This window comes from Aythya fuligula, chromosome 20 (assembly GCF_009819795.1).
Source record: "Aythya fuligula isolate bAytFul2 chromosome 20, bAytFul2.pri, whole genome shotgun sequence".
NCBI lineage: Eukaryota > Metazoa > Chordata > Aves > Anseriformes > Anatidae > Aythya > Aythya fuligula.
The window spans coordinates 7,618,726-7,645,198 of record NC_045578.1 but is presented as its reverse complement, the minus strand read 5'-3'; the positions used below and the strand labels follow the sequence as shown (position 1 = coordinate 7,645,198).

The 26,473-nt window shown below is 53.2% G+C and overlaps 2 protein-coding genes across 5 annotated transcripts; one reads left to right on the top strand and one right to left on the bottom strand.

Annotated features, from left to right (window-relative positions):
• Positions 1-70: 70 nt before the first annotated feature.
• On the top strand, positions 71-21,540 carry ZSWIM7 (zinc finger SWIM-type containing 7). Of its 4 annotated transcripts, none has more exons than XM_032200949.1 (5): positions 71-363; positions 2,608-2,629; positions 5,783-5,885; positions 10,204-10,308; positions 20,661-21,540. In XM_032200949.1, the coding sequence occupies exons 1-5, from the start codon at positions 288-290 to the stop codon at positions 20,862-20,864; spliced, it is 510 nt and encodes a 169-aa protein (XP_032056840.1). In that variant the 5' UTR covers positions 71-287; the 3' UTR covers positions 20,865-21,540. The 4 variants fall into 4 exon arrangements, with proteins under 4 accessions (XP_032056840.1, XP_032056841.1, XP_032056842.1 ...); XM_032200950.1 differs by lacking the exon at positions 20,661-21,540 and adding an exon at positions 19,318-19,452; XM_032200951.1 differs by lacking the exon at positions 20,661-21,540 and adding an exon at positions 11,124-11,412.
• On the bottom strand, positions 12,019-25,862 carry ADORA2B (adenosine A2b receptor). Its single transcript, XM_032200948.1, has 2 exons — positions 25,452-25,862; positions 12,019-15,381 (listed from the first exon to the last, which is right to left on the bottom strand). The coding sequence occupies exons 1-2, from the start codon at positions 25,778-25,780 to the stop codon at positions 14,688-14,690; spliced, it is 1,023 nt and encodes a 340-aa protein (XP_032056839.1). The 5' UTR covers positions 25,781-25,862; the 3' UTR covers positions 12,019-14,687.
• Positions 25,863-26,473: the final 611 nt, after the last annotated feature.

Below are 26,473 nucleotides of genomic sequence, written 5' to 3'. Positions count from 1 at the left end.
CACGCGGGCCCTTTAAGAGCTCGCCCTCGCCACGTGACATGGAGCGCCGCGTCACCTGTTGCCATGGCGACGAGGCAGACTGTAGGCCTAGAGAGGCTCGAGTAGGCCCCGCTAGGCCGCGAGGTCGCCGCCGCCTCAGCCCCGAACGGCCCCGAGGCGGCTCCCACCCGGGGCCGATCCCGGCTCTGCCGCCCCGGTGAACGGGCCCGGTCTGCGATGTCCGCCGTGACCTGAAGGGCTTCCCGCTGCCTCCCGCTCCCTCCAGGCCTGAGGCGGGTGCCCCGGGGATGGGCGGCACCCTGCCGGCTGTGGCGGAGGAGCTGCTGAAGGAGCTCAGGAGGGTGTTTCAGGAGACGGCGCAAGGTACGTGACGGGGACGGCTCCGTCCCTGAGGGCGGTGGTGTCAAAACCTCCAGGGAGCAGCAGGTGGGGGCTTCGCTGTCGTGAGGGGCAAGCTGGGGGGTTGCTTCCAGCCCCTCCGTTTCACAAATGGCGTTAAGGCACAGATAACGAGGAGCAGCCTCCTTCTCAAAGCCAGGCCCCTTCAAAACTGAGACCAAGTTGGGCACTTTTGGGACCTAGAGGAGTTCTGCCTGCCTGTAGTGCAAGTGGCTGCATGTGAGGGGTGAGCATTTCCACACTCTTCTGTAGTTGTTTTGTTGTGCCTACTGTGCTGCTCCTTTTATAGAGCATTTTATGTTTTTAACCAGAGTTAAAAGGGAATTCTTTGTAAAAATGAACGTGTTTCATCACTGACCAGCAGAGGGTGCTGCGTTAGCCAGCCCGTGGCAGGGAGCTGCTTGCCCATTGCTGAGGTGAAGGCAGAAGCTACCAGTTAAACCCTGGCCAGTTCTAGCTGCTAGTTAAAAACGATGACACTCATTACCCTCTGGATTACTAACAGAGTTCTGTAATCTGTGCAAAAATCTGTGTAAAAGAATATCGCTGTTTGTGTTTACTGGGTAAGAAGTGCAGAATGGTTCTTGCAAAGGAATTTGTGTAAGGAATATTTCTACCTGCACTAAAACCAACCCAATAAACATCCAGAGGAGTCTGTTTGAGTGCTGAATTTGAGTGGGACATGGACAAAGACTTAATATCTAAACTGGGTAACCACCTGGATAGCTTTTTGGCATACTTGCAGTATGGCTTCTGTCAGGTTAGAGAAGAACCAAAATGTACATGTGACTTTTTAAAGAGCTTTATAAATATAAAGCTGTATATGGTTTATATAAAATTTATCCCTAAAGCACCAAAACAGTATGGTGGGACATAGCTGAAAAGGAACTGATCAATCACTTCAGAGACCTAAATTAGAGGAAAGTTGGAAAAGTCAGACCAACGGTATAACAGTCATAGGGAATATTTTGAGTTTCTGGAACAAAGGCTTTTAAAGTCAGAAGACCTAATTTTCCAGTGGAATAACAAGGCACAGTACACTGTGTCCCATTAGTGATAACAGAAAGATCAGATTGGGTGATCAGAGCCTCAGCTGTCAGCTAAAACAAACAGACGACTTTTCCGAAGTGCAATTTTCCGTCTTAACAAGAAGTTCTAATAAATGAAGATATTTTTTTTTTGCATGTGTACTGTTTTAAAAGCCATAAACTAGTGGTGCCCTGGAAGACTGTGCTGGGAAAAGAACAACATTGTCGAAGTTTTGATGCCACAAAGTTCTCTACTCACGCCAAGAGAGTTTCAGGGAAACCAATCTATGTATTTTTAACCAGCTTCTTAAAGAGGCAGAGCAAGATGTTGAAGCTGTGCGCTTGTAAAAGTAGGATATTGTAAAAGTTCGTGTATTTGGACTTCCACATTTCTTTTTAAAATTAATCCCCGTGGTCTGAATGTATGTGTAATGTGTATTTAATTGCTGTACTTGATAAATGCATAAAGAACAAGGAGTCACACTGAAAGTGCAAGGGTTGTGGCCCTTGGAACAAGGGGGATTGATGATTTTCTTGAACAAGACTGAGGAAACTTCTGCTCCTGCATTAACTAGGAAGAACCCAGCTTTGGGCTGGGAGCGGGTGCACTTTGGAGTGGAGATGGTGGAAAGGAGGGGGCTGGAGCCTGGTGGGGTGCATCAGGCCCGGTGAGGGGAGCGGCAGCGCTGCTGTGAAGAGGGCCCAGGCCCAGAATGGGACATAGGAGGCTCAGGACTGGAACAGAGGGGCGGGCAGTCTGCTGGGAACAGCAGGGCACTTGATTGTTTTCAGTTCAATGTGGTTGACGCAGCAAGGAACTAAGACTGACAATGACAGCGTTGCCTGACTCGATTCTGCGTGTCGTTGGGTTTTGTGGAACTTGAGCTGTTTGGCCTGGTGTGCTCAGCCAGAGCTCCAGACACAAGAGGTGGGGATGGCAAACTCCCACCCACGGTCACATCTCCAGTCCCCTCACGCTGTCCTAACTAAAATTTTCTACCATGGCAGATCATTTTGCCGCTCCTTGTTTCTTTTTGGTGACTAGAAGGGATGGGTAGAATCTTGTTTGGCCTCTGGGGGTAGATTAGAATCACCCTACCCTCCCGAGGCTAGCCTGTGATGTTATTTTATGCAGTGGGGGAGTTCAGCAAAATCACCCTTCATTTTCTTTTTGTTGCAGTCCCTGATGACCTGCTGCTGGGGTAAGTATCTTTTCCTTTGCTTCCTGTCCCAGTGTCCTGTTAAAGGGCAGTTGATAACTTGCTGTCATCGTAGTGCAGCTGGTTTTCTTCTGCCTTTGACCAGTGCATATTTCTCAGGCAGAGTTTCTAACTAAGTGCGTGTGCTGGTAGTGGGAACGAAGGTTCTTGTCTCAAGGGTTTTTCCAAATTCATGAAATTATCTCTGTATCGCTGAATCTCCTGTGATGACTTGCACTAATTTGGGTGGATAAAACATGCAGAAACCCAGAATGTTTAACCTGAGCTCTGAGTCCGCCCTCAGATCCAGAATGAGTTTTCTGTGAGAGTGGACTGTGTTTCAGTGATTCATGGCACTGGAACGCTGCGCTCCACTGCGTTCCTATCAGTGTGAGCACAACGGCGTCCTGAGAGCCCTTCTTCTGCTTGAGTCATGCGTGTGTGCTGGAGAGGGAGAGCTGAGTGTGTCTCTGTGCACCAACCAGGTAACGATTCCCTTGAATATTACCCTGAGTTTTCTTCCAGTTATTGTAATTGTCAGGTCAGCTTTATAACCTTTGCATTGACTGACGCTCATGAATATGTCAGCAAAACACAAGAAGCCTCCTAAGAGAACCAAGTTCTGCAGTCCTCACGGAGTGGTGATGAAGGTAGAGAAAAGGCACCATTGCAGTGAGAAAGACTTTTTTTTGGATTCATATTTAGCTTTGTGTCCTTGCCTGCCTGTAAATTAGCCAGGAGAGGAGATTACCAGGAACCCGTCAGGCCTTGATGGCTTTGGGTCTAAAGTTACCTAATACAACACTTGTGAAAGGTATGCTTGCTGACTCCTTTTTCTGGACCACAGTGGCCTTTCAAGGGTAGGATTATATTTGACAAGTCTCTTTTTTGCTCCCTTCTCCTCAAAAAAGGAAAAAGGAGAGAAAGTCCCTTGTTAAGTTTAGTAACACTTGGGTGGTAACTCTTGGCAGTTGGATTTCCACCAGTTCCCTGTGACCAAGGGCTCTGAAGTATTCTGATTTAATTTCTGAATCTCTTCCAAATATCTGAAGAACTTCAATTTCCTTTGGGCATTCCCCTTACTTATTTCCTGTTAGACTGATCAAATTATGTACATGAAAAAAGAATTCCCCAAATTTGAAAGAGTTACTGAAACTCATTAAACTCAGGCCTATTATAGTTCCAAATCTAATCATTAAGGAATGCCTTACGTTGAGTGTTCCCCCACCCACCTCCTTTCAGTCTGTCAGATGAAACCAATCCTTACTGCCTTGAGTTTGTGCAACTGAAGTTTTGGTCTTCCTGGAATAAATCTGTCTTCTTGGCTTGTTATCAATGAGATTGACTCAGCCGTGTAGGTCAGCCGTGCTGTTGAGACGCCAGGGCTCTGCCTTGGCTCTTTGTGTCTTCACTGGAGTTGGAAACTTTCCTCTGCTTTCTCCTGTTCTCCTGCTCGCGTTTTGTGCTATCTTTTCATCGCTGCTGATTTTCTTCTTGTTTACCCTTGCAACTAATCTAGACTACGCAGATTTTTCTCAGTGGATAAAAGGTCTGTAAAGATTAGCTCAGTTGCCCCTGAGCTCTTTGGAACTCGTTCAGAGTGGCCGGATGTACAGGTCTAGAATAACTTTTAAGCTTATGAGCTGTCTGGACAATAGACTAAAGGTACAGCTCTCCAGGTCTGACGTATGGCTTATCGTAAACCCTTACACGGCATCAGCAGGAGAGAAAATCCTCCTTGAATGGCACTAACTCTGCAGACAGGGAGTGTGTTGATGGAACCTGCTGTGCCCTCAGCAGTCGCAGCTCTTTACTTTTCCACTTGCTGGTGTAGAATTTTACAGCACCAAGCGCAGCAGCGGCCAGACCCCAACATGTGCCTCTATGGTGCTGCCTTGCAGCACTGAGACAGAGGAGAGAGTCGTGCAGAGGCACGGTTGTTCTGGAAGCAAATGTGTACCTGAGCAAATCTGGCTCACCTGGTCTCTTCCCCATCCCAGCAAGCTGCCATCTGTAAGTGCCGTGCAGTCGTGTGTCCCGGCATGGTGATGTGTCCTGCTTGGAAGGGAAGGAAAGGGAAAGTTTTTTAGGGAGCATGGAATGATGTAAGGCGTGTGCTGTTCCTGGGTGTGTATCAGGAATGAAGTCGTCCCTGGGCCTTGCTGGTAGATGAATTATAGACATGAAACTACTGCTATTGAGTGGTTCCACTTGCAGTGTAATGCCTTAAGTATTTTCCAGACAGTCCTTTGCTTCCTATTGCTGCAACTTTGGGTAGAAAAAGAATAATTTGTACCTCAGTTGTGACTGTGATCAATGAGACATAATCACTTTAGAATGGCTCATTTGTTCTTCTGGGTGTAAACCAGTTTTCCAGGGATCGGGAAGGAGTCCTGTTGCTCAAGGAGTTATGTATCATCGGTGCTCTTTGCTCTGAGGCGTGATGTGTGGCTGTGACTGGAGGTGGGATTCAACTGATCAGTCAGCTGGTCCAGGGGAACTCAACCAGGACTGCCACGCCAGATATGCTGCCCCAGAATAACTCCTCACCTACATAGCTAACGCTGCCTCACAGCCACGGAGACTGACTGTAAAAATCTCACTTCTGTGTCTCTGATGCACTTTGTCTCATTTTCGTTCAGGACAGGAACCACTTCATGTCTTGTTTGTGCAGCAGGCAGCCAGAAATGTGTTTGGGTCATAGTGCTGCAGAAGAATCACATAAGGTCCCGTGTAAAAAAATAAAAATCCTTAAAATGTCTTCCTTGTAAATAAATCTGAGGTGGGTATTGCAAAGAGATGTGGGACTGCTTGGGAGCAGCTTGGGATTTTGGAAGTTCTCAAGAACACCCCAAACCACGTAGGTGCTCAGAATAGCCGTCAGAGGGAGGCTGTCCTTGAGGACAGAGTCCCCGAGAGAGGTTGTCATCTGGGGTTATCTCAGAGAGCTGGGCAGGGTCTGGCAGTCACTCGATGAAAGAAAAAGCTGAGAAAGCCAGGTGGACACATTGCTTGTTAGCGTAGTGAATGGAGCTGTAACGGGTGGGATTTTGAGGTGCAAAGGGAATTTATGGCTACAGGCCTACTGTGGATTAAAGCTAAGCCAGGTGGTCTCCTTTTGTGACATGACCGAACTGGAGACACTTTCTCTTCCAGGCTGAAGTTCATATTTGGCCCAGCTGCTGTCCCAGCCTTGGATTTGGTGGATCACCGTTCTGTCACCCGAGTCGTGTCCCCCAGCGGAAGGACAGCGTACCAGGTGCGGGCGTTGTTTGTCTCCTGTTTCACTATCTGATGGTTTCCAGTTGACACCTGACCCAATATCTTCCTAACTTGCAGAGCATGGAAGTGCACTTGGATAAACACAGAGGCAATACCAGTGTCTTACAAACCCGCTCTTGCAGCAGCCAAGAGGAACATTTCTAAATACTGTCCCTGCAAGGGGCCTTCCCTCCTTTTCTGGAGGTGCTGAGATGCTTTGGGGTCATCTAGGGTAAGAGAATTGCTGGGAAACCAGGCCTGGGTAGCGACACAAACATTTTTCACGTGTTCAGAGCTTGCATTGCTTGGTTTGCACGTGGAATCTTCATCACTTCTGGGGCCTTGGAGAGGAATTCTGCCCCTCTAAAGCGGCATGATTCATAAACATAAAGGGCTCAAGAACACAGGCTCCAATTTGAGGTGAGGGCTGGCCGGTGGGTATTTGGTGCAGCCTAAGAAGCACTGCTTCCAGGACCTTTAGACAGCAGCTGCCTCACTAATTGAATGCTTAAAGGCTTTTCCTTTTTTACTGTTGCTCATCTGAATATGTCACTGGGCAGAGAGTGGTCACATTGTCCTCGCAGAGCTTTGTCAGGCCTCGTGGGCTAAGGCAGAGCATTGCAGGCTGGGATGCACTTCACTTGCCCCCCTTTGTGTGAAGGATGAAGGGAACAGTCAGAGCCTCTGGGCAGCCCAGGGAGCCTGGATGTGTGCTCACCCACTGACAGTTTATCTGTGGTGTGGCGGAGCTATCTGCATCTCCAGAGGCCTGATATTCATCTCTTAGACCGAGGAAGCCTAATGAGATGGAGAGGAAATCAGAATCATGACAAGAGGGTTTGGATGCTGCAGGGAAGGAACCCCTGGACATGGTGGTCAGGGCTGGCCATCAGGAGGTGATGTGGGACAGGCCCAGCCCTCGGCCAGGTGCCGTGCAGCTGATGGTAGCTGATGGGGCGATGTTTGCTGCTCCAGCAGCGTGTGCCGTGTGCCGGTGCCCTCCCGCTGCAGCCGCACGTGTCCTTCTGAGCAGCATTCCTTGTAGTGCAGCTCCCTTGCTCATTAAGGCCATGCTGATGAGTTCATTTACAGAGGAATCTGAAGAGCTGTTTTCTCTGGGGGCGTGAGGCCGGTCCCATTGCGAAATTCTTCCTCAGCACAGCTGTCTGAGAGGCAGAAACAGAGCAGAGCCTCTCTCGAGGCCGTCGGCTGGAGCCTTGACGGGAACACAAGCTGGGGCTGCAGAAACCAAAGCGCTGAGCGGGACGCTGCACTCAGGGTGGCTGAGTAGTGTCACTGGCTCTCGATTCATGCCTCTGTGTGGTGCAGGCGCTGGTCCCAGCTGTGTGCACTTCTGCAGCAGAGAAGCACGCCCAGTGCAGTGGGGGCAGGGATTGTCTGTGAGCATTTGGACGCAGGCTCAGTCATCCCTCAGTCCCCAGAAGGTCAGCTCTGCCCTGCCGTTTGCACCCAGATGTGGGTGAGCTGGAATGTGAAGTGGTGCTTTCACTCACAGCTGGGTCTGGAGAGCTCTTGTTGGTGAGGCCACGAGGTTGGTCCTGTTGTGAAACTCCTCTGGGTCCTCGTAGCCGAATCTGAGCTGTTGATACTTCCCAGGCTAACACGCTGTTTGTTCCATATCACTCAGCACATCTTGGGCACTGCTTTGGGGGAAATGGCTCTGCTCAAGCAGGCCTTAGGACCGCAGCCTGTCGTGTAGACAGCTTTTGCCCTCAGGAACCGAGATGCGAGAAGAAGGAGCCCTCAGTCAAGTGAAAACCATGAATTATCTTTTAATGCCCAGGCATTAATGCCTTTGCTACTTAGTACGGGGGTGGCACTGACAGGGTGTTCAAGGCCAATGTTACCTTAGGGTTGTAAATCATCCCAAAAGAGCTTGTGTAATATCTGCCTACACTGCAGGCTGTTGCCAGCCCTGGTAATTCCAGGTCAGGGATAAGTCCTACCTGCTGCAGAGGTGGCAGATGTTCGCTGGTGGTGGAGCTTGCTGGATGGTAAGTGGTGAGCAGGAGCGGCTGGGGCACCTCCTTTAGCTGTGCCTGAGTTGCAGAAAGGCTGTGAGCTGCAGGAGTGAAGGCAGCTAGCAGGGGGAAGGGTCAGTGCACTAGTCCTGCCACCAGCCATCACTTCCATTGCTCATGTCCTGCATTTTTATCGGTTTCTTCTTTTATAAGTCTTTTTAAATTAATTTCCTAGAACTCTGGCAGCCTGTCCCACCTTGAGGATGACAGCACCAGGCCCTGGCACAGAGTGGTGCTGCCTGGCAGTACACTGGTGCCAGAGCTGGCTTTTCTGTGTCCCTCCCTGGCAGGGACACCACCACCAAGGTTATTTTTCCTCTCAGTGCTGCCAACAAGCGCCTGGCAACAAGGGCAGCGGAAGGAAATCTCCGAGCATCTCAGGGCCAAGAAAGTACCCCAGCGCCTGGCTTGACCGCAGCTGCCCAGAAATGGAGGCACCTTTTTCTCTTGGTCTTTGGAGTTTAGATCCTGCCTTATTAGGCAGAAGCTGCATTCTTGCTGTCTAGGTCAGGATGGGGGATCTCTAAGCTCAGCCCAAATCTGGCAGTCTGTGACTTCCCCCCCTCCTCAAAGGAAAACACTTCTGAAAGAAAGGCACCATCAGAATACTTCATCTTGGAAAAAACAATCAAAGGGGTTAGAGAAAAACAAACTTATCACAAGTGAAACAAACAGCCTGGAGTATAAGAGGGGCCAGGGTAAAGGCCAGACTCTGAAAAAAGTCTGATTTCCCCTGAAATAAGAATGTGGATCTTGTGTCCTGAATCTGCTGGGAGAGTTGAGGGATAAGAGGTGTAGCACGGCGGGGTTAGCTCAGACCTGCAGGCCTCACCCACCGGGCAGGGGCTGCAGAGATAGCTGCAGGGGACAGGGAAGGGACCTTTAGCAAGTACCGTTCTGGACCCTGAGGGATGATGTTCTTCTGGAGGGACTTCACAGTGCTGGGGACCTCCTGGGGGAGCAACACTCTGCAGACCTCCACTGCCTTTTTCCTTTTTTGAGGAATTTTTACGTTGAAGTGCACGTGCCATGAATCCAACCAGAATCTAAAGCCTGGTGTGAGAGGAGCGTGGTGTGCCATCAGAGCCCGGAGCTCGTGCACAGAAGAAAGCTCTGCTGTGATGGCACCTGTGTAACACCCCACTGCTTTCTGAAATACCCCCTAAGACTTAGTGCCAGCCACTTGCTCTTGCTGTGGCAAATACAACACACATCGTGGCACATGGTCTGCTGGAACTGCATTTTGGGGTAACTGGGTTCAGTTTAAGCCTCAGAGCATCAGGGAAGTCCACACTGTTCAGGGCAGGTTTCTGCTCCTAGTCTGTGAGTGTGTTCTTGGAAGAGGAGGAGGGCAGAGCAGACTGCTCTTAAAATAACTTTCTGAAAGCTACTTTCCAGTCTTGAAGAAGGCAGAAGAGAAATAATCCTGAGGTTGGCTTTTCTGTATCAGGCAACCAGCTCCAGCAGTGCAGTTTGCCTGTCAGCTTCACGCTGGAATGAGCGCTTCCCTCACCTGGCTGCCCGCGTCCTGTGCCCGGGGAGGAATATGAGTCAGTGCCCGCCTTGCAGAGGAGCAGCACGTGGGAAAAGGAGGCAGTGCTGTTCCCAAACCAGAGGTGAAGTAGGGAGGCTTCTTCTCTGGAGACTTGAACTTTGTTTATTCAGGCAAAACTGGATTCCAATGGCTGCAGCTGTTTTCGGGAGCAAAACAGCGAGAGCCTTTGCAGCCTCCAGCGCTCAGTGCTGGATAGAAAAGGGCTCGCTGCAAGTGCTCGCTGCAAGTGCTGCTCTCCTTCCATCCGCAGGTCATTGGAGGCCCTGGATTCATCAGTGTGCTTTCTGTGACAAGACTTTGGGTTATCTTCAACCACCCAGGGTCTGCCAGTACTGGGTTGGGGCCTGGCTGTAGGGAATCTGGGAGACTGCGGTGGGGCTCTGTGCTCAATGCCTGAGCCCTTTTCCTGATCTCTCAGCAGCAGACAAGTCACTGGAGCCAATGTCTGCTGCAAACACGGGTATACGTACAGGAGCTTTCTTCTCCTGTAGGGAGAGAAGTATGTAGAGATGCAGAAAGCTGAGGAGTTTCAAGCTTAATGTGTGCCACTGCAGAATCTGGGGCCTCTTTTGTGATTTTGTATTGCAGCATCTGCTCGCCTGCTGCATGCTGTGAGTCACTATGGAAAGGATGTCAGACCAAATACAGGCCAGGAGTTAAAGAAATTGAGAGTGAATGTTCGCTCTGACTCCCACACCCTCTGAATAACTTTGTTTCAGGTCCTTGGGACCTCGGGTAAACTCTACACCTGCTACAGCTCCTGCCACTTCTGTACATGTCCTGCTTTTGGTTTTACTGTACTGCAGAAGAGCGAGAGCCTGCTGGTAAGTTGTCTGCCCTAACTTGGGGTCAGGGCAGGGTGTGGGGCAGAAGGCTGTGCTGATTTCTCCTCCCCAAACCACAGCAGCCTGAAGTTTCCAAGGGAGCAGATACCTGAGTGTGGACTTGGCCGTGCAGGCTGCACCTGACCCAGTGCACAACCTGGCCTCCAGGAGTCACAACGTTTAGATGGAGCTAGGCCCGCAAGGGCTGGGAAGGGCTTTTGCTCTTAATTACGCGTTACTTTTCAAGAGATGAACAGTTCCTGGTCTCTTGGAACAGGGGCCACTGCCGCACATACGACTGCCACGTAGAGGCTGGCTGATGCAGTGGGGCTCACCTGGTGCCCGTGAGGAAGGGCTCAGGGTCACTAACGGGTCTGTCTGTGTGCCCCCGTGCCAACCATCCCTCCCGCATGGGAAGCCCGCCCACTCCAGGAGCTCTGTGAGCTGGGCCTGATGCTCTCACTTCCTAGAGCGGTGCGGGGTGTGTGAGGGCTGCCAGACAATGCAAAGCCAACTCTTGCTCTTTGTGGCCTGGACCTACCTGCTTCTGCACCTGGCGTGCTCGTGGGGAGGGCAGCAGGATCCGGTAACACTTTGCCATGTGTCAGACCCCTGTATGTGTCCTGACTGCAGAGACCTGGGGCAGCTCGAGCTCCAGGCTTGTTTCTTGGTGTGACAAAAGGGAAACGTGTACCTGGGGAGGTGACAACTTCCCTGGACACATTCTGGCCTGGATGCTTTTTTGTGGCTGTCAGATGGAGCGTGGCATTCCTGCACTGCTCCTGCTGTTAACTTTTCCATGCTGTTATTTGCAGTGCAAACATATCCTTGCTGTCTACCTCAGCCAGGCCCTGGGAGCCTGTCAGGAGCTAACAGTCTCTGAGGAGCAGCTCACAAACATCTTACTGGCAGAGGAAGAGGAAGAAGGATGAAGGACTTGGATCACATGCAGATGTGCTTGCTGTGTACCCTCCTGGCCGCACAGCCAGCACGTCTACGAGGCTGCCATTGCAGCTGCTAGGTTTCTTCCTGTGCTGTAGCCAAATGTGGCATTAATTAGCAGCTTTGCACTGATTAATTAATTAATAAATGTTAAGAAGCCTGTGCTGACTTTGGTTTCATTTATTTAAGCTGTTCTTGGGATTTCTGAAGATGTTTGAACTGATCTGTGGCAATGTGGAGACACAAACAGTCCGGCAGGTCTCTGCGTGACCACGGAGCCTCATTAACCGCGCCCACTGTGGCTGCCCCCAACCCTGCCCAGGACCCGCCAGGTTTTGGGGACTCGGCCTCGCAACGAGTGAGCCCGCAGTGGCTCTTGGCAGCAGGCTGCTCAGGGCAATTTCCAATCCATCGCTGGCAAACCTGTACCAGGGACTGGGGAGGGGATTCCCTCAGCACCTCCAGCCTAGTGACAGCTGTGTGCTGCGTGGGCCTCGCTTCCGTGCTTACTGTAACACGGGGTCTTTGGAAGAGTCACTGGTGGCTCTGCTTTTAGATCGACCCAGTTCAGACAAGCCGGCCACCTCCTGCTGGCAGGCAGGGCAGGGCTGGGCCCAGCAGATACAGGCAAAAGAGGCGGCTGCTGCTCCCCTGCTCCACACAGCAAGTGAGCCAGGAGCCGGCTCCTTCCAGCTCCGTGACTTCCATGTTCTGAGACTGGTCTCCTCCCCAGGCCCAGTGTTTGTGTGATACACCGTGTGAACACAACACCGCACAAAATGATGGGGCACAGGCTGAGCCAGGTTGTGTAGGTGGTAAATTAAGCATTTTGTATGTAAATAACAAAGTCACTGCAAATACAAAATCTGAGCAACATGAGGAAAACACATCCATCCTATGTACATCAGAGCAGTAACGAGTGACAGCTGCACATCCCCAGCTGCACTCTACAGAAAGTTCCTCTGCCATTTTCACATTTTTATAGAAACTTTCAGAGCTTTTTTTGAGGAGGGGTGGGAGGGTGTCCTATTTTTATTTTGCCTTGAAATGACTTTGGCTCAGATCCACGAAGGCACTTCATGTGCCTAAATGCCACGGTGACCCAGGCCATAGTTACCAGCACATTCACACAAGGAAATGCCTCGTCTGTGTAGAGGGATTCTGGCTCATGAGAGGCATATGGAAGGTAGCAGTTGTGGATGCTGCTCTGCAGTGCTGTCACACACAGTTCTGGGACATCTCCTTGTGTGGTGGTGCTGTGCACTTCAGTCTGATCTGTGCTGTCCAGAGCTCGGTTCATTTTCAGTGAGCAGGAGGGGAGGGATTGCGTTTTTTGTTGGAAGGATAAATGTGGCTTGCAACCACTTTGCAACACTGCCAGACCTGCAGGTGAAACCCTGCTTGTTTCCAGCCATGATTAACAGAAGGAACATGGCCAAAGATAATACAGAAGGGAAGGAATGAAAGGAGAGCCAAACCCTGCCTAAATGGTGGGAGGCAGCTACATGTGTTAGCTGGACCACGACCAAGGCAGATGCAGCAAAGCTGAGTGGGGAGGTTAAAGGAGAAACCCTCTGGACAGTAACTTTGTTCAGATTCATCTTGGGAATACCAGGATCTGAGATATCGAGCTGTGGCTGAACTTGGGCATTGCCTAAGCGTGTGCTAACCCCACTGGTGCTTCACCAAGGCCTGGGTCTGGCTCTAACGGCTCAGCCGCTGCACATGGTAGTGAAACCCACCACTTCCAGCAACCTGTGTGCGTGGTGGGCCCTCGGGCATACCTGCAGCCTGCAGGTCACACAGGTGCCACTGCAGATGCTGCAGGAGCAGGATTTCTGCAGATTTTCAGGAACTGGATGTGTTTAAATTTCCTTCCCTGCCACCTGGCTCTGAAAGGGCTGCTCCCCACCTCTGGCTCCCTGCATGGCTGAGGAGGGCTGGTATTCTGGGTTACCACTGAAAACTCCAGCTTCTGTTTGGTGATGTCTGACTCCTTTCCTCACCCCGTTCCTCTCTTGTGGAATGGAAATGGCCCGCTAAACAAAAGGCCTCCCAGAAACACCAGGTTGCTGGCAGCAGTCTGGAGACGTGGCGCTGGTACTTTGGAAAATACGGCGCTCCTCTTCCCACCTTTGTGTAGCTTTGTGTACCACGGTTACATATTAAATCAGCTGCAGTAATTACCGAGCTGTGGCTGCAGAGTTATTAACTCCCAGCCCAGACTAACACCGCTCTGCTGCTGAGGGCCTTGCGCTCTGGCAGCTCTGTGGCTGTGGCGTCAGGGCCCTGCAGTGCCAGGCCAGCTCCGGCCCCACAGAGCCTGGCCAACAGCAGGCCGCGAGTCAAAGCGTTCTCTCAAGCAAGTTCGTTCCCTTCCTGTCTCTTCTGCTACTGATGCAGGTCAAGATTAAAAAATTTAAAAAAATGAAAAATGACCATTAGAGAGAGCACTCACAGCTTCTGGGGCTTGTAGGAATGAGGTGAGCGGCAGCACCCAGCTATCACAGCTAAAACCTGCGCTTCTGAAACACTGCAAGTCTGTCAAGTTTTGACATGGAAGCAAAAAATAAAAATAAAATTGGGGGGGTGGGGAGGGAAGTGTTGCCACAGCTCTTGGAGAGTTTGGACCATGACAGCCAGGGCACATCTGCCTTCTGCATTTTGATAGCAGGAAACAGATATGAAATAAAACCTGAAGCGTTGGGCTGCACAAGTTAGTATATCCTGTAGAACAAAGTTATTTAAAGGCAATAAAAGTGCTGTTCTACAGCTTCAGTCAACCCTTTTCTAAAGTTTTCTCTTTTAGTAAGTACGGCTTCAATAATGGGGCTGGAATACACGGCCAGGTCTGATCTTGTTTCCCCATCAGCACGGCCGTGTCTCTCAGAGCCTGGGACACGGATTCAGTTTCACACCAGCAACTGGGCTAAGAAAGACTTTTTCCCATCGGAGAATACTAACTGCATCAAACAATTGATGGAATAATTAGGGTATTACCAAAGTGCTGTCAAGTATGAACAACCCCAAAACACACAACATTATTACTCCTATATCAATAAAGAGATTAAAAAATAATAAAAATAATTAAAATAAAAATCTGAGGACTTGACATGAGCAGCACGATCGGGGAAACACCCCCAGCAGGTGGGTCCTCCACAGTCAGCATCTGACCTGGAAAGGAAGCACAACGCGACCAGCAGCGCTCACGCAACCTGGCTTTACAGTAGAGGGTGAACTGCACTCAGTCTCCCCAGTCAGGTTATCCCTCTAGGAGGCACTATGTTAATTACAAAAATAAAAAAAATACAGCTGCATAACTGCATAGTGGTCATTTGTGAGCACTCCCGGAGGAGCTGGCTGTAACTGTCACGTAGGCACAGGGAGGAGTAGTGTCAGGGTCAGGCTGCAGCGCCCCGGGAGCAGGCTGTGCAAGGTCAGAGGGTCCCAGGGGCCGCTGGAGCGTTAGCATTGGTGACAGTCAGGTGCTGCTTGTTGTCAGTGGTGCACTTGGGGAAGTCGTCCGTCTTACAGAGGATCTTGGAAATGATTTTGCGGAAGGTGTAGCGGAAGTCCCTGATCCTGTAGGCATAGATGATGGGGTTGATGACAGAGTTGGCGTGCGAGAGGATAATGGCCATGTACATCACCCACTCGGGCTTGGATTTGGAGAACTCCTCGTGGAAGTGAGTGATGCAGTTCAAGATGTGCAGGGGCAGCCAACAGAAGGCAAAAAGTCCCACGATGATGGCCAGAGACTTGGCTGCGTGGACCTCCTTCTGCAGTGTGGTCCGGGAGTTGCCCATCAGCTCGATCTGATGCAGCTGTTTGCAGGCAACAATAAATATCTTAATGTAGATTCCCAGCATGATGACGAGTGGAAGCAGCACGCAGCCAAAGAAGTTGAAGTACACCATGTAGCTCATAGTCACCACATTCTCAAAGAGGCAGGAGATGAAGCAGCCGTGGTGTTCTGCCCTGGTGTCAGGCCCCGTCTCGTTGGTGGAGTTGGGACAACCGCTCATGGCTTTATTCCAGCCCATAAGCGGCGTCAGCCCGATTACGAAGGACAGGAGCCACAGCACAGCGATGAGGCCTCTCGCCCTCTTCCCCGTCACCAGACTGTTATACCTGCAGCATCGAGACGAGAGCCGAGATAGGGGCATTAATTACCTGAGCGCTCATGACTTCCCTGCAGTTAAAGTCATTGGTGTTTTGGCCGACGCCACAAAATCCCCACCCACACCCCCATGGGAACCTCACCTCTGTGATCCTCGAGGGGTAAAAAATCTCACCTCTGCTCCACGCCTACGCGAGGTGATTTGGGGAGCTGAGTCACGTACTATTCCCGTGGGCTGCCAAGCACTGCCCTGGCCCGCAAGCATCAGCCCGGTGAGACTTCAGTAGGAGGTAAGGGCACAGAGTCTTAAAAAAGGCTTTATCATTGCATGAGCCTAAACCACTGACTACACGGACGGCCAGCACACGGCGGTGGAAGGCTCCCTCCGCAACCAGCACCTGGCTCTCCTGGCTCAGCACCCACCGCTGGGCACGCCACGGCGCGCTGCTGGGCTCCGTGAACTTCTGGGCTGACCGATTCCGGCCGAGCCAGTGCTGGCTCCCACTTGTACGCTGTGATGGGCAGCCAAAGGCTTAACCAGCATCGCCCCACACTCCTACAGCCCCTACACCGCAGGCTGCTTGCTTCAACTTGGGCTGCTCTTACGCCTGCAGCAACACTGGCTTTTACTGCAGATTGCAGCGGTCCAGTAATGTGCTGGCCATCCCTGTGCTACCTCGTACACCGACGTGGGAAGTACACATGTGTGTGGAAACCATGGATCCTACCAGTTTCCCAAACAGTGCAATTGCTGGCTCACACATGCCAGACTGCAGCCCACGCGAGCTTGTTGTGGCTGGATAACAAACACCCTGGCAGAACTCTGAGCCAGCATCTGCTAATGATGGATTGCTCAGGAGATTTACAAGCGAGGGTTTGTGTCTCCATTCCGAGTGGAATGCCAGAACCTCCGGGCTGTTCTCCCTCCGTTCACCTTCCCTGCTTTGTGCCCCCTCTGACAGTGCTGATGGGCGCAGCTTCCCTTAGCTCGCAGGGCTGGCATCAGCCTCTGCTGCTTGAGAACGTGACACTGCAGCTGGATGTAAAGACCCAGATCTTAAAGCAAACGCTTTCCTTGGGCTGCTCTCACAAGTTATGAAGAATTTCAGCAAAGGCCAAGTTGATGCAGTACAGGGGGATGCAGAGTCCCCCACATCTCCGAAACAGGTGGTGCAGGCACCTGAGAGGGCAAGGACAAGCTGGTGTGGGTGCGATGAGAACAGATGCCAGCATCAAAACATCGCTTGGCTCTCATTTTGGAGGTATGAAGAACCCAGCGACTGCCAGAAAGACAACATGAGAAACCCATTCCCGTCCTGCCCGCGGCCAGTTCACATCCACTGGCCCACGGACGTGTCCCCCCTTCCCACACCCTCCTTTCACTGCTTGTTTACTCTGGCTTCGCTACCCTGCTCCTCCTTTCCTAAGACCGTTTGTTCTGATTTTCTTCCGGCCCGTGAGGCAGGGGAGGGTTTTTATTCCCACAGAGCCGCAGCTGTGCATCTGAATCACGCTGGCGTCGCCTCCGTGCGTGCGCGGCCGTCTCCTCCTGCAAGCTGCAGAGGCGGCGGGGCCAGGCCGGGAGGAGCAGTCGGGGGGCTCGGGCTGTCTCTGAGCACCCGGAGGAGGCAGCAGCCCAAGGCACAGGTTTGCTCCTGCACTTCTCTCTTGTTATTACTGAGCCTCGCTGCCTCGGATGAGCAATTATCGGTCGGGGCATCAGCGAGGCCAAGCCCTTTGCTTTCCGAACGCTGTGCCTGCTGTCAGGAGCCCAACCTGCTCTGGGGCTGTGGAGCCTGGAAACTTTAAGATGGGATTCGGAGCAGGAGCCCAGCAATCTTGGCAAAGTCGGAGCCTCGAGCTACTGCTGGCCTTGGCCGGGCTGAGTCAGTGCTGCAGGGAGGACCAGGGGCCGCTCCTGACCTTTACGGCTCTACACGTGGGAAGAAAAGAAATGCGGCTATGGGAGCCCACAGGCTGTCTCGGGCTCCCCAGCTTGTGCTATTCACTCAGCTGACCGCTTTTGTTGCTGCTCCACAGCCTCGGTGCCATCACATCACACGAACCATTGCAGCAGCCGTGGAAAATGCAAAAGCCCAGCTCAGAAAGAGAAAGTGAAGGAGCCGAGGCTCTGTCTCGCTGGAGGCTCTGTGCAGCCGAACCGAGCGGCTCAGCCACGTCCTGCACCGATGCTGCCTCTTGCTGAAAACACATGGCCCCAGTGAGGCTTTTTCATTGTCACTGCTCGCTCTTCCCTCATGCTCACGAGAGGAGGGAGCTGGGATCAAGCTGAAGCAGGAGCCCCATCGGTGCGAAGGAAGAGATGGAAAAATCTGCTGCTGGCAGTGGCAAAGGCCCTGCAAAAGCTGCTCGCTGAGAGGAGGCCCACGTGAAGCTGGGGACGGTTTGGCGTTCTAGAAGTGTTGGCTAATTACCCTCTCGTTACAGCTACGTGGTGAGAAACTGCCTGCACTGAGTTAGCAGAAGCCAAGCACACGCTTACAGGCGTGCAAAGCCACCACGCGGAGCCGCCGCCACAAAGCAGCATCAAAAAAAAACCCTTCTCCCTGAGCACGCCGAGATGAACACAGTGTCACAGCTCTGAATACGCCAGGAAACCACTCCTTCACTCTTTCAGGCTTAATATTATCAGGCAAGAAACTGTTAAAGTAAATTTACTCACCTAAGTCCGCTCAATTAATGCACAACAAATATTGAATCTCCTCCATGTTTCTGCTTAGGGGCTTCAAATGCTGCTTTAGTGTAAATGACAGCTGAATGCTTAAAAATGATTTATGGAGATTAAATAACCTGGCGGTGCATTAGTTCCTTTTACACAGCCTGGCAAGGTCTCTTTGCTGGCATAATCATCACCAAACAGCTAATTAGCTCAGCTCCCACCAGCGGAGAGGCTGCAGAAGCACCGATGCCATCCCCAGCCACCGGCACTGTGCTGCGATCACAGGGAGAGTCAGGTTTCTGTTTTTCCGACAAAAATAGCGATGCACTGGCTGTCAGTTAATAGCCACGCAGCCCACGCTGTGCTGGGCCAAATATTTCCCACGGCGTCTGGCGGAGAGGCCCCCTGAGCTGGCCGTGGGCTGGAGGTGGCAGCCTTCCCCCAGCACCGCCTCTCCTTGGTAGGATGCTCGGGGTTTTTTGGGGTTTCTCCCCCCCAGCAGCTCTCACTGCACTCCCACTGCTGTTTGCTAGAGCTGGCCACGCCAGCACACCCGGCAGACACTGCTGAGAGCAGCTGGGTGGCAGGGATGGGGTCTGGCTGCTGTGTGGAGGCACCGAGTCCTGTGCTGCACGTCCCTGGCATCTCCCCGTGAGCTCTTGCAGTGTCCCCACTCTGAGATCACCAAGCAGCGCTGCTGCTGTCCAACAAGGAGCAGCCAGGGCATAATTCAGCATTTAGGGACATGAGATTGGGGCCATGAGGCAGCAACGGCTTGGGGGAACAGTCCCGAAGGGGCCATACCCAGCCCAGGAGGAGGAGGAGGTCAGGAAGCTGTGGTGCCACAGCCTTTTACCACTCTCTGCAACTGGAGACACGAAAATGAGCTCCAGAACCTCCTGGAGCTCACCTGGAGGAACCAGCAGAGTCCCAGCTGCGTCCTGGCACCTTCAGAGCCTCCGGGGTTGTGTTTTGGGGCAGGCAGGCCCTGGCTCCCTCCCCATTTCACCCCATGCCCAGCGTGCCGGATGCAGGGAGCCGAGCAGACAGAGAGCTCGCAGCACTCACCCTCCGCAGGTGCTCTGCTACAAACAAGCAGCGATAATTTATAGGTTTCTATTTTAAGGGTGAAGAAAAAAAACACAACACAGACACCTCCATTCACAGGGGGAGAGAGCGGTTCGGCTGCCAAGCATTGTATCCTTGTCATCTCCTCGCAGCTGTACTTTTCATCATGCTCTTTTTTTTTTTTTCCCTTTCTTTTCAGTGTAAGAACACGAACTGTGCACCCGTGCTGCCGCTCCGTTTGCTCCACACACAGCCGCGGAGCAGACATCGCCTATTAGACGAAATATCCTGGCAGGACATTAGAAATGAATCACAGATTGCACCTTAGAGAGAGAGAGAAAGAGAGAGAGAAGAGAGAAAGAGAGAAAGAGAGAAAGAGAGAAAGAGAGAAAGAGAGAAAGAGAGAAAGAGAGAAAGAGACAAAGAGAAGGAAGGAAGGAAGGAAGGAAGGAAGGAAGGAAGGAAGGAAGGAAGGAAGGAAGGAAGGAAGGAAGGAAGGAAGGAAGGAAGGAAGGAAGGAAGGAAGGAAGAGAAAGAAAAGAAAGAAAGAAAAGAAAGAAAGAAAGAAAGAAAGAAAGAAAAGCAAAAACAAGAGCTGCGCTGTCTCCCCAGGAAGGAGTTGGCGGCGAGTGAGAAATCTGATTAGTGGCTGCAGCGCGGGCCGAGGAAGCCGGACATCTGTGTGCGGCCACGGCCAGTCGCAGACAAATCGCTTCCTCCCCGCATCTGCCCTCGATGTGCGCATGGGAAGGCAGCAGCAGCCCCCGTGTGCTCCCGGCCTCCTGCCCTTCCTGCTGGGGGCACGGAGCTGGGGGGGCTGCAGCGAAGGTGAGCTCGGTGGAGCTCACCGGGTGCCCACCGTGCACCCCCAGCAGGGCACCCCCCTGCAGAGCCCCTGCAGCCCCGGCAGGTCTGCACGAGGTGTAAATGTGATGGGAGAGAGGAAGGATGTGGCCATCGCCCGGTCCTACATGGCACCTTGTCCCTCCCAGAGCCCGAGTGATGTGGGGCCAGCAGCTCCCGCTGGCCCTGGCTGTGGTGCTCAGTGCCCGGGCGCTTTCCCAGCACCAAACCTCTGCTCACAGAGCACCGAAGGGCACGGGCAGCAGCACGGGCACACCCCAGGGATGTACTCACGGGTTATATCTGGCTCATGCCAGGCCTGATGTCCTCAGGAGGCTTAGGGGGATAATCCCCTCTCCGGCGTGTGCGAATTCCCTGAGCCAAGCCGTGAGAGCAGCCGGGGAAGGGGCAGCTCTGCACAGCTGCAGGCACAGCTGGTGGCACCGACCCTGGCACCCTGCTGAAGCTGTGCCAAACCACGGCAGCAGCCTCAGCACCCTCCGAGGGCCAGGGCAGGGTGGTCCTAAAAGACTCAGTTCTGCAGTCTGTGCTCAATGCCACGACAAACTGCAAGCTCATACCAAAAGAGGTCTTACAAAAGAGGTTCCACAGCAAAATTCTGCCAGATTTCAAAACCCGTTGTTTTTTTCCATTTAAAAATTAACATACTTTTTTTTTTTTTTCTCTCCTTTTTTACAGGTTGACCTGACCGAACCTAAAAAAAGCCCCGAACCCCAAAGCTCTGGGTCCTGGCTCAGCCCAAGGTCCATGCCCCGAGCTGACCCCTGGAAGCAGCTGCGTGCTCCTCTCCCCGACATCCCTGCTGCCCCTGCGGAGCTCCCGGGGACAATTAACATCCTGCCGGGATTTTTGCTCCTTGCCAGGGAGGGAAGTGGCCCCTGAGATATGGGAAAAATATAAAAATTTGGGACATGCACATTTAGGAAATCGGACTGCTGACACCTAAAAATAACTGCTGCTTCCCGCTTCCAGTTTACGACCCTAAGAGCGATCGGCACCGATGTTTTTGTACGCAGAGAGGCTGCATCCGGAGGCAGCTGCGATGCCCAGCATTAGCCGCTGCCTGCCCCAGTCCTAAATCCCAATGCCTCAAGCACCAAAAACTCCCGAAAGTCATGGCAGCCTCAGAGCTTAGGCAGACACCAGCCCTGCCCATGGTGCTGGGCACGTTTGCTGGGTTTGCTGTGCACTGAGTTTATAAATCGGTGCTAACCTCATGCCGACGGCACTGCTCGGGGTCGGGAACCATTTGTGTGAGCCACACACAAACATCGGGACACGCGTGTGGGTCCAGACAAAGGGTAGTGCAAGGATTTCCCCTCCAGAAAGGAAACGAAGCGAGGGCAGAAGGAAGAGCGGCTGCAATTCTCTTGCTGAGGCCCAGCTGGCACACAGAAAACGGCCGAGGAAGGCCGAGGCTCTGCAGAGGATTTTCCCTCCTCCCCAGGGCTCAAGTCCTACAGCCCATGACCGCTCAACGGTTTGCTTTCTGGGGAACAAGCTGAAGGGAACTGGGAAGCAATTCCTGCAGGGCTGTAGCCTTCCCGAGGGGAGCAGCTCGGGGGGAGCTGGGCTGCTGCAGCGGCAGACGCAGGGCGCCCGTGATCAAGGCGAGGATGCCCCAGCAGCAGGAAGCGAGGTGAAGGCACCCAGCACGATGTTGGGCAGGGTTTTTTGCTCTGCTTTGGCACTCCAAGTACAGATACTGCCCCGTCTCGCCCCAATTCCTTACCCGTTTGTTCCAGGCTCCTACCCCTACCTCCAACAATGAGCCATGCCAAAGGATTTTGGTCGATGTGAATAGAAGGGAACGGTTTTATTCCACCTACAAATCTTCTTTGGCTCGCAGTGGCGGGGCTGTGGGGTGAAATCCAGCCCTGGAGAACGCTGCAGAGCAAAATCTTAGCCCCGCTCCCCTGCCAGATGCTCTGCAGGGTGGATTTGCTGCTGCTGAGACACCGCTGCCTGGCCCCGATACTCTGCTCACAGCAAGCGCGGCGGGGAAGGGAGCATTTGCTAGGGGGCTGAGGTGGGAGCAGAGAGCTATTTATATTTATATTTATATTTATATTTATATTTATATTTATATTTATATTTATATTTATATTTATATTTATATTTATATTTATATTTATATTTATATTTATTTCTTAAGTGCCTATCACCATCCTGATAAACACTCTCTGGAACCACTCTGATGGCAGAGGTAAGAACGGGAGATGGCCTGTTGGTACCTCGGCACTTCTGTTTCCAACCAGTTAAATAAAAATAAAAATAAAAAACAAACAAGACTTTTGCCCCAGGACGGGTGCTGTGTGCCCACTGCGGCACTGACAGGTGCCGGGCAGCAAGGTGTGGGCAGGATGAGGCCAGGAGCTTTTGTCCTGGAGCCGGGAAGGGGCCGGGAAGGGGCCAGGAGCTGCAGGCACGGGCTGGACCTGGGCAGGAGGTTTTGCCCCAGCAAATAGTAAATTTGTCAAACCCAAACCCAAACAAACAAGCGAGTTTCAAGGGACAGAAAGAATTCACAACTTCGTGGCCAAATTCAGCAAATATTTTTAGCCAGGCGAGGGAGGGTTCCAAAACACCACTTGGAAATTTTGTACAATTTTTGTTGTGCTCTTCTCTAGCCGGGGACTCGTCAGCTCCTTCCCAGCCAGGATGCCCCCGTTTCGAAAAGCAGCAGCTGCAGGAAGGGTTAAGCAGCTCAGCAGCAACCTGCCAGGCTGGTCAGGATCGCTGAAGCCTCCAAACCTCACTGCTTCGATTTGACTGAAACAATTTGCCTCTTCCCCCGTGGGATTTTTGGGTTCAGCCACAGAACTGAAAAATCCATTATTAGCCTGGCTGCAGTGCAAACTGCTGCACAGCCTGCGGGCCTGCCCTGCCCGTGTGCTTAAATATCCCTTAAATAACGCCAAATAATATGGCAGGCTCCATCCTCAGTGTCCCCACACAGATTTCCAGCAGGAGCCATGGGGCATGGGACTCAGGCTGCAGGCTGGGCACAAATCATTAAATGCTTGGTGCCGTGCGGCCCGTTACTGGTCCCTGCACTGGTCTCCAGAAGGAATTTTTTAGTGCGAAAGAAACTTTTCCTACGGTCATCACTCCCACAGCCCAAGTCTCCCTCTGAGGGCAGCAATGGGGCAGGATCCTGCCCACACCACGGGCAGTGCTGGGACAGGCCGGGCACGGGGCTGCTGCTGAGGCTGCCCCAAAAACCCCAGGCTGGAAAACCCGAGCGTGGCAGAGACGTGTTTTGCCAGAAGAGTTTTATAACATCCTCCCCAAAGCCTTCTCTGTCCTCTTTTGATGCTGGCTGTACAAACGAGAAGCCTTTCGGTGCCAGTCCCTAAACCTCCTGCTGCTGAAGCAATGCCCTGTCCCGGCCTTTCCAAGAGGTTTTCCTTGCTGGTCACCCCAGGAGCAACGAAACGCGCCTCGGTGCCAAGGTGAAGCTTAATCCAAACCTCACACCTCGGAGCAGGCTTGGATGGGAGTCCTGGATGGCGATTTACAGCCAAAGAGCTGGATGTGTCTGGCTAGGAGGCAGTCACAGGAATATATATAGATGCACTGAGCAGATGTCCGTGCCAAGGGAATACAGGATTTAGCCAAAGATGGGGTGAAAAAACAGCGCTGGGAAAGTATCTGAGCAAGGAAACCCCCCTGGGGCTTCATCCCACGCAGGTGCATGGACTGACCTAGCAGAAAGTGCAGCAAACCTGCTCGAAAGCCGTGTTAAAAGAGTGGAGGAAACACTTGCTGCTTTGTCGGTTGTCAAAGCACTTCCCCTCTGCGTACCTTCAAGCGATCCCTCAAGGCGCCCTGACCTGCCGCTCTCACACTGATTCCAGCGGAGCACAAACCCCGCTTGCAGGGCTCCGCTGCCTCAGCCGAGCCCTGCAAAAAGCATTTGTGGTACAAAGGAGGAGAGTCACAGCTAAAAGCCTGAGCCCAACACCGTGCCGGCGATGGGTGGTGGGATTAAACTGAGAATTAAAAAATCCAAACTGCTCTGGAGCTGCTGCCGAGCCGCCGGACCCCATCCTGAGAAAGCCCCAGAGCACACAAATGGAGCAGGCAGTGGGGAATTATCCGAGCCAGTGCCCGTGGCTAGGAAGGGTTTACAGGACAGCAGCTGCTTGGATATTGCCTGCCACAGGGCTCAGCCCCGCTCCCCATCCCGAGGAATTCCCAGGTCCCACGACGCTCGCCCCACTCAGTTTCCATTCCCTGGCCATATCGCCTGCCCGGTGCCTGAGCAACATCTGCCCAATGCATGGGACTTACACCGTGCCGGAATAGGGTGAGCGGGTGGGGTTTTTAAGTCGTTTTAGGAAGAATTTATTGCTTATGCAAGGAGACGCCACAGCCAAGCAGAACCTGGGGAAGCTGCAGCCACCGCGGTTCAGCTGGGGTCCCTGCCCTGTGCCCCCCCAGACCCCGCTTGTGGCCGCTCCCCGCAGTGCCGTGAGTCCCCCCAGGGGCTCCATCGATGCCCAGTTCCCGGGGAGGGACATCAGAGGCAGGAGGAGACCAGATTAACAGATTCAGGTCATTTGTAATGCAAAACCTGGGGGTTTGCCGCACTTAAGGAAGCTGCTGCACCTACTCGCTGTTAAAGTGCCTGTAAAATATATTTAACGCATTCATCCCAGCGTCCCGTGAATTAGAAGGAAGGCAGCGAAATTTTTGGATGAAAGATTGAACTGTGAACTTGTGCAAACTGAGGTGTGAATCCTTTCTCCTTCCCTCTCCTCCTGTCACTGCGTGTGCACAGAGCTGACACCAGACATTTACCTAGGTACGCACCCGCTCGTGGCACGTACTCAGAAGGAAAAGGTGTGCACGCAAATACAGCACTTGTAAATGCAACAAAATGCATTTTCAGTCCATTGATTAAATCTGTAAACTAGAGGACAGCCTAGTCAGGCTCTTCTCTGAGTCAAAAACCTGAGTTATGCCCAATGTCACATTAAAGCCCCTTTAAGATGACTTTCAGCCTCCCTGAAAGTATCACAGCCTGAGCTCAGCAGGACAAGGGCTCTCACAAAACAGCCTGCACAACCCTTTCTCTCATGGGCTGGGAAGTAGGAGAAGGAGTGGTTGCTCTTGTATTCAATTACCCGGGAGATGCCCTGAGCCCCAGTAACAGGGGCTGTATAAATACCTACATAGATAAGCTCGACCTGTCCCAGGCTCACTCCTGCATCCCCGTGTAGCCTCCGCAGGAAGCCACTGACCCTCCCAAGACAAATAGCCTCAAGACACTGAGCTCCCAAGTAGGTCTTTAAGCAAGAGGCAGGACGCTGGGAACCTGATCCCAGTCGTGCAGTGAGTACAAAATCTCTGATATTTTCACCATCACCATCTTCAAACATCACGGCACCGCTAGAGACGGGACGTTACAGGGAAAGGCACGGCCCCGGCGGTCAGGGGACGGGGCTGCCTCGCGTCTCTTACCTCAGAGGGATCTTGATGGCCAGGTACCTGTCGATGGCCACCGCCAGCAAGCTGAAGATGGAGCTTTGGGTCAGCACCAGCACGAAGCAGGCGAAGAAGAGGCAGCTGTGAAAATCCACCTGGAAGCCGATGCTGATGGTGATGGCGAAGGGGATGGCCAGCAAGCCCACGGCGATATCGGCCACGGCCAGCGACACCAGGAAATAGTTGGTGGCGTTCTTCAACGTGCTGTTGATGGCCACGGCCCAGCACACGAGCACGTTGCCGGCGATGGACAGCACGGCGATGATGAGCTCCAGCACGATGTAGGTGGTTTTCAGAGTGTCCATGGCGAGGAGCCGCGACCCTTCACCGCCACGAGCTGCTCGCCCCGGGGCTCGCGGCTACCAAGAGGCCACGGGGCAGCGCTTCCCGCAGAGAACCACCCATCGGGGGCCTCCCCGCAGCCTCCCCCCGGCTCCCGGGGGGCCGGAGGGGCGCGGCGAGCCCCGGCCCGCAGCCCCCCGCCGCCGCCCGCAGCGCCCGACCCCGGGGGCGCATCCGCGGGCTCCGGGAGCTCCGCGGGGACGCGCTCAGCGCCCGGCCGCCCCCGAAGCCGCCCCCATCGGCGGGGACGGGGCTTGGACGGCACCGAGCGGACGGGAGCGGCCCCCGCTGCCCGCCGGGGGATGCTCCGCAGCCCGGCCGCTCCGCGCGGCGAGCGCCGGCTTTTTGTGCCCATGGGGAGAGCGGGGCGGGGAGTGCGCGGAGCGGCCGCGATTGGACGGGGAGGGCCGGTCCCGGTGCCCGCAAAACCCCCCCCCCCCGCAAACCTTCCCCGGTCCCCCGACCCCTCCCCGCGATCCCCGTCCCGCTTTTGGGGTTCAGAGAGCGGCGAACGCGGAGCCGGCCCCGGCCCCCGGCGAGGGTTGGGGATTGCCACAGAGCGTTGGGACACCGCCGGGAGGGGGGGTGGGGGATTGCCACACCGAGAAAAGTCCCCCCCGTGCCGGCCCACGAAAGCAAAGCGGCTGTTTCATAAA

Excerpts from the sequence above, each read along its gene's own strand:
- ZSWIM7 (XM_032200949.1), top strand. The coding sequence starts at position 288 with ATGGGCGGCACCCTGCCGGCTGTGGCGGAGGAGCTGCTGAAGGAGCTC. Across the intron at positions 2,630-5,782 it reads CCTGATGACCTGCTGCTGGG|GCTGAAGTTCATATTTGGCC; the intron begins GTAAGTATCTTT and ends TTTCTCTTCCAG. Across the intron at positions 5,886-10,203 it reads GCGGAAGGACAGCGTACCAG|GTCCTTGGGACCTCGGGTAA; the intron begins GTGCGGGCGTTG and ends ACTTTGTTTCAG.
- ADORA2B (XM_032200948.1), bottom strand. The coding sequence starts at position 25,780 with ATGGACACTCTGAAAACCACCTACATCGTGCTGGAGCTCATCATCGCC. Across the intron at positions 15,382-25,451 it reads GCCATCAAGATCCCTCTGAG|GTATAACAGTCTGGTGACGG; the intron begins GTAAGAGACGCG and ends TCGATGCTGCAG.